The sequence below is a fragment of the Protopterus annectens genome, chromosome 3.part1 (assembly GCF_019279795.1).
Source record: "Protopterus annectens isolate FY-2018-M chromosome 3.part1, PAN1.0, whole genome shotgun sequence".
Lineage (NCBI taxonomy): Eukaryota > Metazoa > Chordata > Ceratodontiformes > Protopteridae > Protopterus > Protopterus annectens.
Window position 1 is genome coordinate 526,864,921 of NC_056732.1, and position 18,840 is coordinate 526,883,760.

An 18,840-nucleotide genomic window follows, 5' to 3' on the forward strand; every position below is an offset into this window, starting at 1 on the left:
AAAAGTTAACAATTGTATTTCTTGTGGGAAGCAAATACCTCATAAGGATTTTCATTCTTACTGTATTCCTTGCCTAGGCCCTGACCACGACGTTACTAGTTGTCGGTTTTGTGCTAGATTTAACCAATGCACTGTTAAGCGTCGGTACGATTTTGCTTTTTATTACTTTGGCCAAAGGTTTAATTACATAATGCCGTCAGAACAACTGACGACCGGAGTTCATAAAAAGCACAAGGAAAAAGAAAAGGACAGGCATCCGAGGTCTAAAACCGACGACGAAACCTCTTCTAGGCACCGGTTCTCAGTGAGGCGCTTTCGCAGCCCCTGACACCCGCTACCTCAGAGCCACAGGCTGCCTCCAACTCCCACATGGAGACGACTAGGCCTCTGGATACTCAGGGTATTGGGCCTTCGGAAACTAATCTCTCAGATGGGTCCGGAGCCGCTGAGCAGGCATCGGCTTCTGAGGGTGTTTTCAGACGTACGCAGCTTTATATCAAGCCAACTTCAGCATCCAAGACAAAGACTAAAACAGTTTTAAAGACAAGGAAACAAGTACAGCATTCTCCAGGACAGACTTCCATGCCTTAAAAACAGGTGCTCAAAATGGCTGAAGACCTAATTACTTTGATCAGAGGTTCCCATCCCCCTCCTGATAAGAGGCCTAGGCAAGACACTGAATATGATTCCTCTGATCAGGTTTCCATTTCCTCTGACTCCTCCTCAGAACAGGGATACTCTATTCCTCCCTATGAAGATTCTGATGCTGAAGAATCTATTCCTTCAGTTTCTCCTCCTGAGGATTATTCATTTGGGGAAACCCTGCATACCATGAGGGAGCATTTCCACTGGGAGAGCCAAGATTATTCAGATTCTAAGAAAAGGCTCAGAGACTTTCTTTTACTACCTCAGCACAGACCTCTTGCTATTTCACCTGTTCTAGACATTGTAGATGTATTTTCAGAGTCCGGTCTGTCTTCCGACTCTTTACCTCCTGCACCTGTTAAGCCAGACAGATACTACAGGGTTCCAGATTCTCATAAATTTCTATATAAAAACCCTGCTGCTGACCCAGAAACTATTTCTTAGGGTCCCAAAGGGGTCAAGGCTGCTACTGCAAAAAACCCTGTCCCCTCAGATAGAGATTCTAGGGCACTGGACAGATGGGGGAAAAAAGTTTACACTTCTGCTACCTTGGCTGTAAGGGCTTTAAATTGTCAGTTTCATATGCTTAAATATCAGCAATACTTAATGTCTCTGTTAAAACAGAAAATGTTGACAAATTCTGAATGTTCCGAGAACAAGGAATTGCAGGATTTATTGTCGCCTCACAGTAAAACGCTGTCCGGTTCGATTCTCAGCTAGAGCGTCTTCTGCGTGGAGACATGCGTGAATGGGCGTACCTTCGTTGAAGGTTGTGCGTCAGGCCTGGTAAGCCGGTACGTAAAAATCAACTGCCAATCCTTAGCGGACCGGAGTTCTGCTGTGGCGACCCCTAACCGGGAAAAGCCGAAAGACACAAACATTGCATGCAGCTGAACAAGTGGGAAAACATACTTTGCAATGTGGTTATGATTCACTGGAGGCCACTTGCAGGGCCGCTGTAACATGTTCTGTCATTAGAAGGCATGCTTGGTTAAAGGAACAGACTCTGCCTGATCATGTTAAAGCAAAATTATTGGATGCTCCATTACAGCATGATACTTTGTTTGGTGTTGAGGCAGAAGAGGTGTTGAAGAAAATGGAGGATAAAGCTAAATCTATGCAGACAGTGAAGGATTTCTTACAGGTACAGCCACCCAGATTTAGCAGGAACTGGCCTTCTAAGAATTGGTCCTTTCCCGTGTCAGACAGGCCACAAAGAGGCAGATACAGACGCCCTAGAGGCAGACAACAGCCTCAGGGCTCATATAGGCCCAAACAGTGGGGTGCTTCTACCTCCAAAAGCGGAGAAGACAAATCACAGCCATATAGGAAACAGTCCCAATGACTTCCCTCTGCCAATGCCAAGCATTTATCTTTTGGCAGCACCCTTAGGGGGAAAGCTAGCACTTTTTTCATAAAACTGGCACATGATCACCCAGGACAAATGGTTCTTAAATATAGTCTCTCAGGGCTACAGGTTCCACTTTCGCACCCTTCCAAAGGCAAAAGGTATGCCAGACCTGCCACAAAATCAATGGGCAGAGGCACAAAACCAAGTTTCATCTCTCATGGACATGAGGGCTATTCAGCCAGTGCCACAACAAGAGCAGGGACAAGGATTTTACTCAAGACTTTTCTTAGTACCAAGAAAGGACAAAGCATGGAGACCAATTCTGGACTTGTCTATTCTAAATACTTTTCTGGATGTTCCGAAATTCAAAATGTTGACTCTGCAGCAGCTTCTGCCCATGCTGGGCAAGAAGGCTTGGCTTGTAACTTTGGACCTCAGAGAGGCATACCTGCATGTCCCAATCAGACAATCTTGCAGAAGATACCTCAGATTCATAGCTGGCTCAATGCGCTACCAATTTTCTGCACTGCCCTTTGGCTTATCGACTGCGCCCAGGGTCTTCACAAAATGCCTGGCACCAGTAATTGCATTTTGCAGACAAAGAGGAATTCAAATATATCCCTACTTGAACGACTGCTTTATTCAAGCAGAGACCAAAGACATTCTACTAAAGCATCTGGCGTTTGTAAAAAGATTACTAATTTGCCTAGGGTACACAGTAAACGAAAAGAAATCAAAACTAGTACCCCCTCAAGAGATGATATTCCTGGGTGCAAGCTTAAATACAACTGCCCAGATGGCTTATCTCACGCCAGACAAACAAAGGCAACTGACTTCTTACTTCGAAAGCATGGCAACAAAGACCCAGTTATCTGCAAGAAATATTCTGCAGTCTCTGGGCTACATGGCCTCCTGCATTCTGCTAATTCCATATGCAAGACTGCATATGAGGAAACTACAATGGTATCTAAAAAGTGGACTCAACATTGCCACAGCCTGGAATCATTAATTTCACTCATTCCTGCCTGCAACAGGAGTTTTGATGGTGGGCACAGGCCTGTCACCACAACAAGGGACAGCCATTCACTTTACCCATAGCCAGGCAAACACTAACAACAGATGCATCAGATTATGCCTGGGGGGCCCACATGGCAGGAAAATGTATTCAGGGCACATGGCCCCCAAGCCAAAGGCATCTACACGTCAATCAAAAAGAGATGCTAGCTGTACAAAATGCCCTGACAGCATTCAAGGACCTACTTCATCCAGGACAGCTGCTGATATAAACGGACAACACCACAGTCATGTGGTACATAAACAAGCAGGAGGGCACACATTCCTACCCCCTCTGCAGACAAGCCATGGTTTTGTGGAACATAGCATTGACCTACCAAGTATACCTGCAAGCACAATTCCTGCCAGGAAAAACAAATGCTCTGGCAGACAAACTAAGCAGAAACCTCATGGATCCTCACGAGTGGAAACTAGATCCACAAATCGTCAGCATGATAACAAGGAAATGGGGATGCCCAGACATAGATCTTTTTGCCTCCCCTCACATCTGCCAACTTCAGAGATTCTGTACAAGGACTTATCACAAACAAGCATGGAAAGTGGATGCTTTGTCATTCAGCTGGAACAACCTTACAGTATATGCCTTTCCTCCACTGCCTCTCCTCCCCAAGGTACTCCTAAAAGTCAGACAAGAGAAGCCACAAATGATACTGATTGCCCAGGATTGGCCACGCCGACACTGGCACCCAATCCTAAGGAGCTTGTCCCAAGGCCCAGCCTGGACATTGCCTCAAATTCCTCATTTACTGACCCAACAAAACAATCAGATCCTGCACAGCCAACTCAGAACTCTAAATCTAGCTGCATGGCGGATAGTGTAACCATTCAGAATACACCTCTCTCTAAAGCGGTTATGGATGTTATTTTGGAGGCCAGGAGGCCCAGCACCAGAAAATCTTATGCAGAAAAATGGAAGAGATTCTGTGCTTGGAACCAGGCACAAGGAATTGACACGCTTGTTCCAAATATTCCTCAGATTTTACAATATCTAACTGAGATGCTGGACAAAGGCCTATCCTTCTCATCAGTTAAGGTCCATGCCTCTGCCATTTCAGCTCATTACAATACAGACCCACCTATTTTTTCACATCCATTGCTTAGGCAGTTCCTCAGGGAGGCCAAAACATAAGACCTCCAAGGAGAGCACCAATACCTGCATGGGACCTCAATTTTGTCTTGGAAAAACTCACACTGCCTCCTTTTGAGCTGGCCAATACAGCTGAGATAAAATTCTTATCATGGAAAACAGCTCTGTTCCTAGCAATAACTTCAGCAAGAAGAGTCTCAGAGTTACAGGCATCAATGGCTATGGAACCTTTTATTATCTTCCATCCAGACAGGGTTTCTCTAAGGACAAACCCAACATTTATGCCTAAGGTAGTGTCCAGTGTGGCTCTTAACCAAACCATTCATTTGCCTACCTTTTACCCAAACCCACAGAATAAAGGGGAGAGACTTCTGCATTCTTTGGACATACACAGACAGCTACGCTTCTACTTGGACAAAACTAAAGCTTTCAGAAAGACTGAGCAACTTTTAGTGGCATATGCTGCAGGATCACAAGGAAAGGCTATCTCAAAGCAGACTAATGGATAGGACGCTGCATTTGTTTCTGCTATTCACAACATGGCAAATCAGTGCCTAAGGGCATTAGACCACATTCTACCAGGGCAGCAGCCACCTCAGCAGCCTTCCTCAGAGGAGTACCAACCAAGGATATTTTGGAGGCTGCAACTTGGACTTCAGTGCACACTTTTACTAAGCACTACCACTTACCTATTTACTCTAAATCCAGAGCAGGCTTTGCCACTGCAGTTTTGCAGGGCCTTATAGCCACTCCTTATTCTGTTTAGACCCAGCCACCCAACCTCAGCTTTGGGATTCAACCCAAGTGTAATGACTGCAACAGTGAAACACAATGAACATAGTACAGTTGTGTACCTACAATAAATATAGATGTTCGAGTGTATTCACTGTTGCAGTCCAGGTTACCCACCCACCATCCCCCTTTCTTTGCTGGAACATATCTGTACTTCTCTATCCTATACAGTCTATGTGGTGTATTTGCTTGTAGATGAAGGTGTTTTTTATTTTAGTGCATGCTTTTATAAGCAATGTTTTTAGCCTACCCTTTTGGGGGCACCCAAATGGCGTCGGCTGCATCTTTTATACCCCTGGCGCTCTGACATCAGTGAAGAGGTGACAGCAACCGACGCCGGACCAAGACTTTGGAATTCAGGCCGACTGAGGGTAGCCTGCCAGCAGGATAACCCAAGTGTAATGACTGCAACAGTGAATACACTCTAACATCTACATTTATGGTAGGTACACAACTGTACTTTCTGTACTTATGAGGGAGGTTGCTACCTTCAGGGAAGTGGAAGCACAATTCCAAAAGTTTTAGCTACTTCTTGGCTGATGGCTAGGCGATTAATGGGGTTTTTTTGTAAGCAACAAAGAAACAGAAGACAGGCATTTGAAAAAAAATGAACCTGAATTTACCAACCAAAAGTTGTGGTTGTATGCAGAGTGAGTGAATTTGTTAGAGCAGTGCTAAAACAATTAACTGATGAAAAGGAGGTGTGAAAAGTAAAATGTGACACAGATGTCTGGCTTGCGACACATATGGAAGGAGCCCTGACTGCAGCTCAGGCAACTAGGGTTTACTTAGCCACCTCAGCTCTAGAGGAGCCAGACTGGGGAGTAGTGAAATGAAGTGGCCCACTTGACACTCTCTGGGGGTAGAGAGTTGCACACACTTTGGGGGGATGCACGAGGAAAACCACTGCTTTTGCTTTGGGTTAGGGATAGCCTTCCTTGTAGGGAATGAGTCTCTTATGGAAGTATGGGGGACATCCTCAGCAGTCACCCCATTGCACATCCCTCACTGGTGACTGCAGGCCATAGGGCTGCATTAGTAATGAATTTTTACCCACCCTGTTACCTGTCTTGATGATGCCTCCTCTGTCAGCCCTTTCCCTGTGATAGGGAACAAACTGACTAATTAATTGGGCAGTGTGGAACAAATACAAAATTTAATAAAAAAAAAATAGAAAAATGTAAATCATAAGACCACGATAAGAAACAGAGGCAGGATTTTTTTGCAAAAGTAACTGATATGAAGAAAGAGAGAGACATGTAAGAATGAGAATTCAGAATGCACCAGAAAAGTAAGCAGTGCTGTCAAACGTAAAGTAAAGCATGATATGAAGAGTATGGAATGCTTTGTGTCGTTATTATTTACAGTTCAACAGCATGGGTCATCTGTGTGGTTACTATAATAAAGAAAAATGCAATTCACATTTATATTGCTCTTCAGGATCTGGAAGAAAGTGATTAAAAGAAGGCATTGCTTATTACTTAAGTTTTGGAAGTAGTCTTGTCATGTAAAGTTTCTGTGGGGAATTCCAGTGACAGAAGAAAATGTAAGCAGTGTACAGATACTTTAATAGAAATGCAGTTACTGAAATATACTGTAATAAGAGGTTGATTTTAGCAAAAATAGTCAGCATGGAAAGAAATTAAGTCATGTTTTATCCAAGGAAGAAATAAGTTCTCTCCAGGACTTAAAAGTTGGCAAGATAATACATTCTAATTATGTGAGAAAACAGTTGCTTTCACATACAGAAAGAGCAAGATGTGTAAAGTATTTCTATGAACATTGATTAACATAGACCACATAGTGCAGTCATGCCTTTTGTAGTTTATATTATAGTATCAGCTTAAAGGAAAGAGATGAAGCCATAACGCCGCTGTTGTGCCTAGGGCTGAGTTGACATAGGCTTGCTCAATTTTAGGAAAGCAATGCATCTTATATGTGCATATTATTGAACAAAGTTCCCTGAAATAATCTCAAAATCAGACCCCAGTAAATGTAGAATAAAACTGAAATGCATAGGTCATACTGTAATATCAGATGGACTGTGACATACAAAACGTCAAAGCAGCTGTACAAATAAGACCAAAACACAATCAGGCAGATTTTTTAGGAATAATGTAGTATTTTGCAAAGTTTGTACATGTATTTGAAAGAGCAATTCCTCTAAGAATGCTGTAAGTACAAGAAGTAGCATGGGGGCAGAACAGCGAAGAAGTGTTTTTAAATGCCCAACTAACTGGTTTCTCATGGACCAGCACTAAATTACTGTTATGTAAACAATCTAGTTGTACTAAAAGTAAATGCAGTTATAATGGCATAGGAGCTTAGAAGAGAGTAGATCAGCTGCCATGGAACAAAAACATTTAAAGATGTACATCAGAGAGATGTCGAGCCAAAAAAAAGAATCTGTCATGAATAGTTGAGGGATTTGAGAAATTCCATGCTTACGTCTAATGTAAAGATTTCAGATGGAAACAAATCGCAAACTATTGCAAAGCATATTCAGAACGTCTTTGTACATGATAAGCCATTGATGAGGGAAAGGCAGTCCATACAGCCTACCTCGATCTGGCTAAGGCCTTCGATACAATACCCCACTCGGGTATCATTGAAAAACTCATCAGCTTAAATGTCAACCCATACATCACAAGATGGGTTGCAAACTGGCTGAGTGACAGAACCCACAGGGTCAGAGTTGCTGGCGCCATGTCAGACTCAAAGCCTGTCACAAGTGGTGTCCCACAGGGCTCAGTCCTGGGCCCACTCTTGTTTGGCATCTACTTTTCCGAAGTACAAGCAAACACAGGAGGGTTATGGCTGACAAAGTTTGCAGATGACTGCAAACTGGGCCATAGTAGAAAACACATCTGATACAGCTATCCTCCAGAAGGGTCTCACAGAAACGGATAACTGGTGCCAGAGCCACGCCTAAAGTTAAATGCCAAAAATGCATAGTCATACCCTTCGGAAAAACAAGGTTACCCCTAGCTACCAAATAGGTGGCAATCCACTGAGCACAGAAGAAGTTATCAGGGACCTGGGGACCCAGGTTGATAGTAGTCTGTCATTCGACACCCATGTAGCTAAAGTAGTTAGGAAGACCTTCTACATTGCCCACCTTATCATGAAGGGATTCTCATCTAGATCAAGGGAGGTCATAGTCTCCCTTTACTCATCACTCATCAGACCAATGATTGAGTACAATGCCCCATTCGAATGTATCTGACCCGACACTTGCAGCAGCTGGAGAGGCCACAAAAGTTCCTCACCAAAAGGATAAAGGGTCTCAAAATCTGTCCTATGCTGCCCGACTGAAAGAACTCCAGCTCTATTCAGTCGCACCGCTTGCTCAGAGGTGACCTTTGCCTAACATACAAGGCCATGTCAAACCCAGATTTGATGAATATGCTTCACCTCAAAAATCTAGATCCATCAGAGCCACAAGGGCGGAGACTTAAACCTTGACACGGCTATTAATAGGACGTGCTGGAGGGATAGATTCATCACCCAAAGACTCCCTATGCTGTGGAACAAAATCCCGGTACATGTGAGGCAGAGCACCTCGCTGGCCTTGTTCAAGAGAAATCTTGACCAATGGATGGGAGATCACAGATATACCCCAGGGATTACCTCAGTGTCACTGCTCGACAGAGGCACAGCAAAATAATGGGTATAGTTCCCCATACTAAAGGGGTGGCGTAAGCCACAAAACGATGGGCTAGGCTTGTAAATGCCCTCGGGCAGATAGCCTAGTATGAACCTATGAACCTATGAACTTCCTGTACCACAGACTGGTGTTTAATGTGGAACTGAAATACAGATCTGGCTAAAATCCACATGTCAGATAAACTAGGTAGAGCATATTTCAAAGCAAATGTAGATTCTCCACGTATGATGCAATTATGAGCCAGGTTAAGGGCAAGCTGTATGTACTAACTAGTAAAGTACATCTTATTGTCTTGAATACATTATTAAAGACTTGTTATTGAGCATTTAGGAACCAGTATATCAAAATCATTTTTATGTTGTCAGGAAAATTGTAACCTCTTCCATGGTACCTTTGTATAGAGAGGTTTGCAAATGGTTTTACACAAATGTTTTTTAGTTTTACTAGGGTCTCCCTGGCAGGGTCCTTTAGGCATTTATTGCATTTTTGCCCTTTTGTTTGAACCTTATTTCGTGTCCAACCCTGAAGTAATGTGCATCAGTCAGATTGGTTCAAATCACATCTAGACTCTTTACATGTGCTTTACTGCTGAGCCTAAAGAAGGGTAAAACATCTCAGTAGCTAAAGGAGTCTGGCTTATTAACTTAAATTGCTACATTCATTTAAAAGCCAATATGCTTAAACACTTTTATGTCCTCAGTGAATCTGTGCACATTTCCCATGATTCCTTGATTAAACAGAGGTTTCCAAATGTTTTTGTACCACTAGTTATCTATTTAGCTAGGGTCTTGTTGTGTCCTGCAAACCTTTGCTGTTTAACACTTCTGTTTGAAGCTTGTTGTGATACCTGTCTAATGTAAAGATGGAAACAAATCACAAACTATTACCAAGAATATTCAGAATATCTCTGTATATGATACCTCCTGTACCACAGGTTCTGATAAGAGTGAAACATGACTGCTCCTAGTGTACTGGCCTGAGTGCATTAAAGACATGTGTGCCGGTGTACTGAAACACTTTAATATTTTCAGGGAAAATCTGCATATCCCTCATGGTCCAATGATAAAGAAATACTTGCAACTGTTTGCATTAAAATTCTTTGGGTAATTCTGCAGTTCTTACTGGCAGCAGCAAAAGTCAGAAAAAGTAGTCTATGTACAGATAATGATTTGGACAGTTTCTGAAACATATTAACCATGAAAAGATAACCTGTATAAAAGTTGTACATAAAGAAATCCAGTCTTGTATTTTTTTCAAGGAAAATATATTGTGTCAAGGCTTTAATGTTTAAATGCGACAAAAATACTTCCCAATTAACTGAGAAAACAGATGCTCAAACATGTTTGTCAATAAAGTGCAGACGAAGAGCAATGCCTTTAATGTATTGGCAAGGAATGTCAACTCAGATGGAACAAATAGTGCAGGGCCATCCTTAGTGCATGCCATCATGCAGTCATAAGAAAAATATGTTAGCATTACCACTGTCAGATTATCCATGGAGTTGAGTGGGAAGTAATTTGTACTAATTCCAAGACGTGTCTTATGTGTGGTTAATTATTCCAAGTTCCTTGAAATAAACCTGACAGACCAAGAAATATAATTTCCTGTCCAGGTTATTTGCAGTCAGATGGTTAGTTAGAGATAATTATCCTACCAGTGAAAAAATATATGAAAGAACAGTAGCAGAAACTGAGAGGATTGTCATTACACAGTTATGGGTTATCGGAATTTATCTCTGTAGCGTTTTCAGTCTCTAGTCTACTTAATAATTAATGGGCAAAAGATTGAAAGGCAAATTACTTCAGCTGTTTTGCAGGTGCTTAAAATTCAGTAGAGTAAAATAAATTCAGGAGAGGTATCAGCAGAGACAGAAATATTGCTGTTGTAGAAATGCAGGATAATGTGAAGCTTTGCGCACATGTATATATTATAGATAAACATAGACCTAGTGACAGTAATCTAACTCTTCTGGTTGACGTGCAAATGGTTAATGCATCAAAAAATGGTTTTGCAAGCAAGACCCCCACCCCCCTGCTAATTAAATGTACCAGCTTCAAAGCCTGACTAAGGGAGGGAAAGGACATATACCATTCACTGGTAAGTATCTGTTATCTGTTTGGACCTTTTTGTGTTGACCATTTTCAAGTGGACTTTTAAGCAGTTTAGACTAATGTCATTAGGCACACACACACACACACACACACACACACACACACACACACACACACACACACACACGCACGCACAAAGTATACATGTACATATATGTAATCTCCATCCATCTATCCACAACCCCTTTTCCCATTTTTAGACATTTCCTCTGGGTGCTCCGGTTTCCTCCCACATCCCAAAGACATGCAGTAGGTGGATTGGACATTCTAAATTGGCCCTAGGTGTGAGTGTGTGCATGTGTGTGCCTTCTGTAGAAGGTTGGGCGCCGGGCTGGCAACTCTACACCATAAAATTCCACGGCCAATCATAAGTGGACAGATGATCCGCTGTGGCGACCCCTAACCGGGAAAAAGCCGAAAGAAGAAGGAGACCCACACAAACCCACGTGATTGCCTCAGATGAAAGTGAAACCCTGAGGTAGACATCTTCAACTTAGCATGTGTTGGTTCGCATTTTCAGTCATTCTTGCTGTTCGGTAATTTGCAGTTAACAAGTCTCTGAATATCAAATGATTCACCATATTTGCTCTTTGTATGTTATAGTCAGCAGGGATTGGTTCTTTACCAACTAAAATAAAAATGCAGTAAGTTTTTGAAGTGTTATTTAGTGTTGTAAAGTAGCAGTTCAAATTACTAATGTTCCAGTGTGTGTTGCAGTTTCTTAATCAAGAAAGTTAATAAAAAACTTGGACTCCTCTACAGGAACAAACAGTTTATGACTAAACACACCAAAGCAGCCATCGCAAGGACTCATCTTCTATCCACCCTCCTCTATGCCTCTCCCATCTTGACTAATCTCTGCCAAACCAATCTAAATAAAATGGAATCTTGCTATAACAAGATTGCCAAGTTTGCTACTAAAGCCTCATATAGGTCCCACCATTGTCTATCAGCTCGACTGGCTTGAGTTGCCTCATATACTTCTACTTAATCAACTCTTTATAGCACACAAACTGCACTACCTTCCTGAGAAAACCCCAGCACTTCAGCATCTAATTCAGCCCCACATTCCCTTCAGATCTAGTAACCAGAACCTCACAACTGTCATCCAACATACAAATGATGCCGATAAATCCCTCTTTTCCAGCACCATTGCTAAAACCTGGAACACACTACCAAGCCAAATAACTTCTACAACCTCCTTTATTAATTTCAAAAACTCCTGAAAACCCACTATTTAAGTGACTGGCTATGTTCATGCCACTCACCAGGCTAACCCAAACCAAGAGAATGTTTCTGTGTACAGCTAAGTATAAACAGTTCCCCTGAAAGCTTCTGAACCAGTTGATATTTACTTGACAAAACTTATAACTGTGAAAATAATACAAATGCTGCTTTAAGTTTATGTACCTCAGTGATCGTCTACAATAAGAATTGTTAATCTCTAACATATTATGTATGATTGCTATAAGTATGTTCGATTTTTTTTTCTCTTCTCGCATGTACTGTATTGTATTGTGGAGCTTTTCTCCCCGGGCCTCCGCTGAAAATGGACCTGTGTCCAGTCGGACTTTCCCGGTAAACAAATGTAAAATAAAATAAATAAAAATAAATAAATGTGTGGTACAAGAAGCTTGTTTAGAATGTTTTTGCAGCTGATGTTTGTGTACAATTCTGCAGGCCCTGTTGATGAGTACATGCTGCCGTTTGAAGAGGAAGTTGGCCAACATCCATCACTGGAGGATCTACAAGATGTAGTTGTTCATAAGAAGCTGCGCCCAGCATTCAAGGACCACTGGCTTAAGCATCCTGTAGGTGTTGACAGAGTTATTTTTTGTCTTTCAAAATTAATGCATTTTACGGTTTTTTAGATTGCTGTAAAATTGTGAGATTTCAATTTAAATAAGCTTGCAGTATATGTAGATGACAGAATGAGTCCAGGCATTCCATTGAGCTACACTCGTAGTCTTGACAGGTACATTTATGTTGTGATTTCTTGCAGATATTTTAGTTGTGTGCACATAGCATTTGTTCTTAACTGATGCTAGGATTTCTTTAGTACATGTTACAGAAAACTCCAGCATTCCTTGGACTGACAACCGCACCAATGTTTGTGACAAAGAGCCCCAGTTGAGTTTTTTAAGGAAGGTATTAGTTGCAAAAAAATATATGTAGGTTCATAGATTCATAGGATGATACTAGGCTATTGGCCTGGAGGCCCTTATAAGTCTCACCAACAATTTTGCCCCTGTTCCCACAAAGTCATTACCTGATTCCCCTCGCCCAGTAGGGACACAGGTGAGATCCCAGGGGTGTATTTTCTGTTTCCTATCCAGTCATCCAGGTTCCTCTTAAAAAGGGCTAGAGAGGTACTATGCTTGACATGGAGAGGGAGTCTATTCCATAGATGGGGGAGTCTTAGGGACAGAAATCTATCCCGCAGACAAGTTCTGTTAATGTCATAGACCAGGTTGAGGTTTTGCATGCGGGTTACTTGAGTGGCATTTGACTTACGGATATGCAGCAACTCCATCAAGGCTGGGTCTGAGATGACCTTGTATGCCAGGCACAGGTCGCCTCTGAGCAGTCTGCATGAGACTGAGTAGAAGGACAGGGCTTTTATCCTCTCAGTATAGGGCAGGTGTATGAGACCCTGGATTTTCCTGGTCAAGAACTTCTGTGGTCTCTCCAGCTGCTGCATGTGCTTGGCAAGGTACATGGTGAAGGGGGCATTGTACTCATTAATGGGTCTGATAAGGGAGGAGTACAGGGATGTTATAACCTCCTTGTTCCTGGATGAAATACCCTTACTTATGAGGTGGGCCATGTAGAAAGCCTTCCGTACAACGGAGGCAACGTGGTGATCAAAAGTTAGTTTGCTGTCAACCTGGGTGCCCAAGACCCTCACGAATGATTGCGTGCGTAGTACATTGTTGTTAATTTGATAATTATTGGGGACTCCATTTTTCCCGAAAGGGGATAATTTTGTATTTCTTGGCATTCGATTTGAGGCCATGCTTCTGGCACCAGTCATTTGTTTGGCTAAGGCCCTCTTGGAGGATGTTAACATCACTTGGGAGTTTAAGACAGCACCCAGCTTGCAGTCATCTGCAAACTTGGCCAGCCATAGACCACAGTTTTTGACTTGCACCTCAGAAAAGTATATCCCAAGCAGTAGAGGCCCCAAGACCGATCCTTGGGGTACACCGCTCGTTACAGGTCTACTACTAGAGCTATCTTCCTCCATTTTAACTGAGTGGGTTGTATCAGTGAGCCAGTTAGCTACCTATCTGGTAACACATGGGTTGATGCCTAGCTGGGTGAGTTTATCTATTGTACGAGTGGGGAATAGTGTTGAAGGCTTTGGCTTGGTCAAGGTAGGCGATGTGCACAGTCTTCCCCTCATCCATGGCTTTGGTGACTGTTTCGAAGAAGTTGACCAAGTTTAACAGGACGATCTCCCTTTGACAAAACCAAACTGTGTGGGGTCAAGTATTTTAAGGTTGCCAATGTCCTTGTTTATAAGGTCCATGATAATGCGTTCCATGGCATTGCAGATCAGGCTAGTTAGGCTGATGGGCCTATAATTGCATGGGTCAGTGGACGCTCCACCTTTGTGTAGTGGGATCAGAGTAACTGTCCTACATTTGGCTGGAATGAAGCCGGTGCTCAGGCTTTGGTTGAATATGGTGCCTAATGGAGCTGACAGCTCATGCCTGAGTTCATGTAGGATACAGGCAGGGATGTTGTCGGGTTCCATGGAGACTGTTTTTTTTGCCTTTGAGAGGGCATTAACACCTGCTCCCTGGTGATGAGAGGAGGGGGGCAGGTGCTGGGGCTATATTGGTTTATTGATTGGGGGGCGGGATAGGGAGGTGAAGTTTTCACTGAACCTGTCTGCCACTAGGTTGGCTATATCTGCTGCATTTGTGTATGTGGTGTTATTGACCACCAGTTCAGTTTCTCAGAAGATTTGGGTGTTACCTTTCAGACTGTGAACGTATGTGAAGAAGGCCTTGTGATTATCCTTAGTCGACGTGGCCAATTTGGACTCAAAGTTAGCCTTAGAGGATTTCACCATTGACCTTATTTGCTTGTTCAGACAAAGGAGAGATTGCTTCCATATGTATATGCTTTATGTTGAGGGTGATAGCAGCTTTGGAGGATTACATTTACTTCCATAATTTATTGATTGGGATTTACTTATGCATGGCACAGTTTCATCACAATGGTGAAGCCTAAGTGTACAAACTTCAGAGCCATACATGAGATTATCCTAGCATAACTTGAGCATGATATATTGCTGTTATACCTTGGCTTGTATTTGTTTTCTTGCTTGTATGTTTTAAAATATATGTTTTATTGTGTTATGCTTTGCAGCTATGAAAAATAGTCTGTATTGTGACTATTATTTTCAGATGCATTTTTCCATTCATGCTTTCATTAGGCAACACAGCATTCATCGACTAATAGGTTCATAGGTAATTACTAAGCTGATAAGCCCAGGGGAACTTTTTTTTAAGTGTAGTAGCCCTGCTTCCCAAGGTGAAAATCAAGGCCTGTACCCTGTGTCTGTAAGGTAATTGCTTTAACTGTTATACCAACTCCTTGCTATGTTAGTAGCATTAGTAGTCCTAGTAGAGAAAGTGTTTTAGGACGGCTTAAAGTTGTCTGTCTGTGGTATTAGTATTTGTCAGCCATGTTGGTCAGCAGAAGATGTTTAGAGTAAGAGGTAATATGACTGAACTATAAGGGGTTTTATGTCATTATAAAAAAAATAGAGTTGCAGTACTGCCACTATCAGACATTTCAAAAGCTTTCACCAGATTTATTAAATGTTGCAGCCTTAGTGGTGCAGCCAGCCTATCAGCATTATTTGAATGGAGGGAACATTGGTCTAGCGGCTCAGCATAGGAATATTTCAAGTAGTAGAGTAGTGTTTATTTTAATATAGTAAAAGGATAAGAGTGAAGCATGCAAAGGGCTGCTAACATTAACCTCACATCCTATACTGCAGTCATCTGCTTTAAAAAATAGCCAATGACCTGGCATTAGTAGTGTGCTTCCTGTTCCACTGTCATGTATGAGAGACCTTTGTATGACAGTTGGTAGTACAAGTTAGTAATGTCTCCTTAGGATATGTTTCTAGCAAGTGTTGATACTTAGGATTAGAACTGTCATGTTAAGTTTTCCAAACTTGTAATGAGACAGACTGGGTGAATGTTTTAACTGTACTGGTCCTTAAGTAAATGTACATACTTATATCTCTTCTATTCATTGCAAGAAATTTGTTGTTGTTTACTGGTCTGATATACCTTTGTGTTTGTTACCTGATGCAGTTTGTCTTAAGTAGATGTTCAAGACTTTAGTAGGGTGAATTGGAGAGTCTTGTTTTGTAACAGTATTGAACCAGTGAGATTGGAAGCAATTTGATGAGTACTCAGACCTGACATTTTCATATCGTCATAAGCTGACATTAATTATTTTAAAATCATCTGATGCTTTTCTTGCCATGACCGATGAAGGAACTTGCTATTGAGAAGGTGTAGTAGTTAGTCCCATTTATTAGAATACTGCAGCCATGGTAGCACAATAAAACAGCTAGTTGAACATTAAAGGAATAGGTCTCCAAATTTGATTGGCTTTTCTCAGATGTTGGAGACTGTTCTGTCTGTTATGAACTTTTCAGTAAGTAGTAAACTAGCTTGCTAGCCACATATGGCTTGGGTACCATTGAAGTTGTAGCCCTGAATTATATACCCTTCTTGTAGAACTAAAAAAAAAAAAATTCTTCCTGATGCATTGTTACAATTTCAGTTGCCTTTTACTTACTCAGTTGAGTTGCTCCTGACTCATCTACTTGCAACTGAAAGCTTGTCTGTGTATTCAAGTGTGAGAAGGTCGATTACACAAACTTTCTGTGCAAGTATACAGTCTCAAAGACTGCATTTATATAGTCCGGTGGTGTGGGTGCAGAGCCTAAGGTTGAGGAGTACAGGGGCTTCTTCCCACTCCTGCAAAAGGCATTTTTTAACTTGCTACCAGTCATGACTATTTCTTTAGTCAAGCGACCGAGTTCGTCTTTGTCCTAATAATGTAGAACCGCAAGTTCACACAATTCACAGAACTTGCTGAGAAGGCCCTGCTGAAACAAAAATACCAAGTGAAGTGAACTTTCAGGTGCATTATACTACTGATGCATAAACTTGGCTGAACAAGAAAGGTGAAGCATTCCCTCCTCCAAATACAAGTTAAAGTTCCAGTGAAATAAAGTTCTGTGCCATTATTTTAAACCTGTAGCTGAAATCCCACTCGGGCATGAATATTAACAGTGCTGATCTCTTGTCTATGTCCGAAGAAGGCTTATTTTTAATGTTGTCAAAAGGAACTTTCTCACCTTCACACTTAAACTAAAAAATATGCCATATAAACTTATCTGCCTTAGGGAGGCATTTCTTCCATTTTGACCAAATTTTATCTTGTATGTAAAGTAAATTTGCTTTTATGTCCTTCAGCATAATTTTAGGGTTTCTTCTGTCCCGCTCTATATTCAGAGTAGCAACCATTGCACTAAATGTATCATTTTCCTTTCTTTCTTCCATTACCTTCTGTACATTAGAATTCTTTTTCAGCATTGTCAGAATCCTTTTTCAAAACACATTCTTGTATATTTCAACCGTCTTCTCTCTTAATGTTATAATGCTTGAGGCTTTACAATCCATTTTCCTTTTGACTGATAATTTCTTAAACCTACCTTTTCCTTTTGCTGTTCCATTTTGCCTTCCTTTTTGTTTCTGTCATGTTTCCTTTATTCTTTTGCATCATGTTCTTATAGGTGCAGGTGTTTTGATCATGAGCTGCTTTTTATTTCTAGTTTTTCATCTAAACTCCGAATACTATGTTTGTGCTTAATTTCCCAAATGTATGTGCTTTTTGTCATCTTGTTCCTGTTCTACTGCAGTATTCTTCCATTTTTTCTGCTGTTTGAAATTCAATGCACCTTTCCTTTGTTTGACATCACAGATTGCAAGTAATTTCTTGGCATATCTCTTTTTTATGTTTGGTCCGAGTGTACTGCATCTCTTTCTCTCTTTTTATTTGGAGTGCCATCTTCAGTGTCTGACTGATCACATACATTGGTGTTAATTAAGAGATCATTGCAGCAGGCCATTTATAAAATAAATTAGGTAAGCTGCACGTGATTGCAAGTTTTCTGGCTGGATCTGAAAAGTAATTAGATGCCAAGGTGAAAATCAAGGCCTGTACCCTGTGTCTGTAAGGTAATTGCTTTAACTGTTATACCAACTCCTTGCTATGTTAGTAGCATTAGTAGTCCTAGTAGAGAAAGTGTTTTAGGACGGCTTAAAGTTGTCTGTCTGTGGTATTAGTATTTGTCAGCCATGTTGGTCAGCAGAAGATGTTTAGAGTAAGAGGTAATATGACTGAACTATAAGGGGTTTTATGTCATTATAAAAAAAATAGAGTTGCAGTACTGCCACTATCAGACATTTCAAAAGCTTTCACCAGATTTATTAAATGTTGGAGCCTTAGTGATGCAGCCAGCCTATCAGCATTATTTGAATGGAGGGAACATTGGTCTAGCGGCTCAGCATAGGAATATTTCAAGTAGTAGAGTAGTGTTTATTTTAATATAGTAAAAGGATAAGAGTGAAGCATGCAAAGGGCTGCTAACATTAACCTCACATCCTATACTGCAGTCATCTGCTTTAAAAAATAGCCAATGACCTGGCATTAGTAGTGTGCTTCCTGTTCCACTGTCATGTATGAGAGACCTTTGTATGACAGTTGGTAGTACAAGTTAGTAATGTCTCCTTAGGATATGTTTCTAGCAAGTGTTGATACTTAGGATTAGAACTGTCATGTTAAGTTTTCCAAACTTGTAATGAGACAGACTGGGTGAATGTTTTAACTGTACTGGTCCTTAAGTAAATGTACATACTTATATCTCTTCTATTCATTGCAAGAAATTTGTTGTTGTTTACTGGTCTGATATACCTTTGTGTTTGTTACCTGATGCAGTTTGTCTTAAGTAGATTTTCAAGACTTTAGTAGGGTGAATTGGAGAGTCTTGTTTTGTAACAGTATTGAACCA

General features: G+C 41.3%; 1 protein-coding gene across 1 annotated transcript in view; it reads left to right on the forward strand.

The window, feature by feature from the left end:
- Window positions 1-18,840, forward strand: part of ACVR2B (activin A receptor type 2B) — a 715,604-nt gene that overhangs the window by 683,574 nt on the left and 13,190 nt on the right. The window contains exon 10 of the mRNA XM_044066229.1: window positions 12,408-12,538. Within this exon, the coding sequence (XP_043922164.1) occupies window positions 12,408-12,538 (131 nt within the window). The remainder of the gene's footprint in view (window positions 1-12,407; window positions 12,539-18,840) is intronic.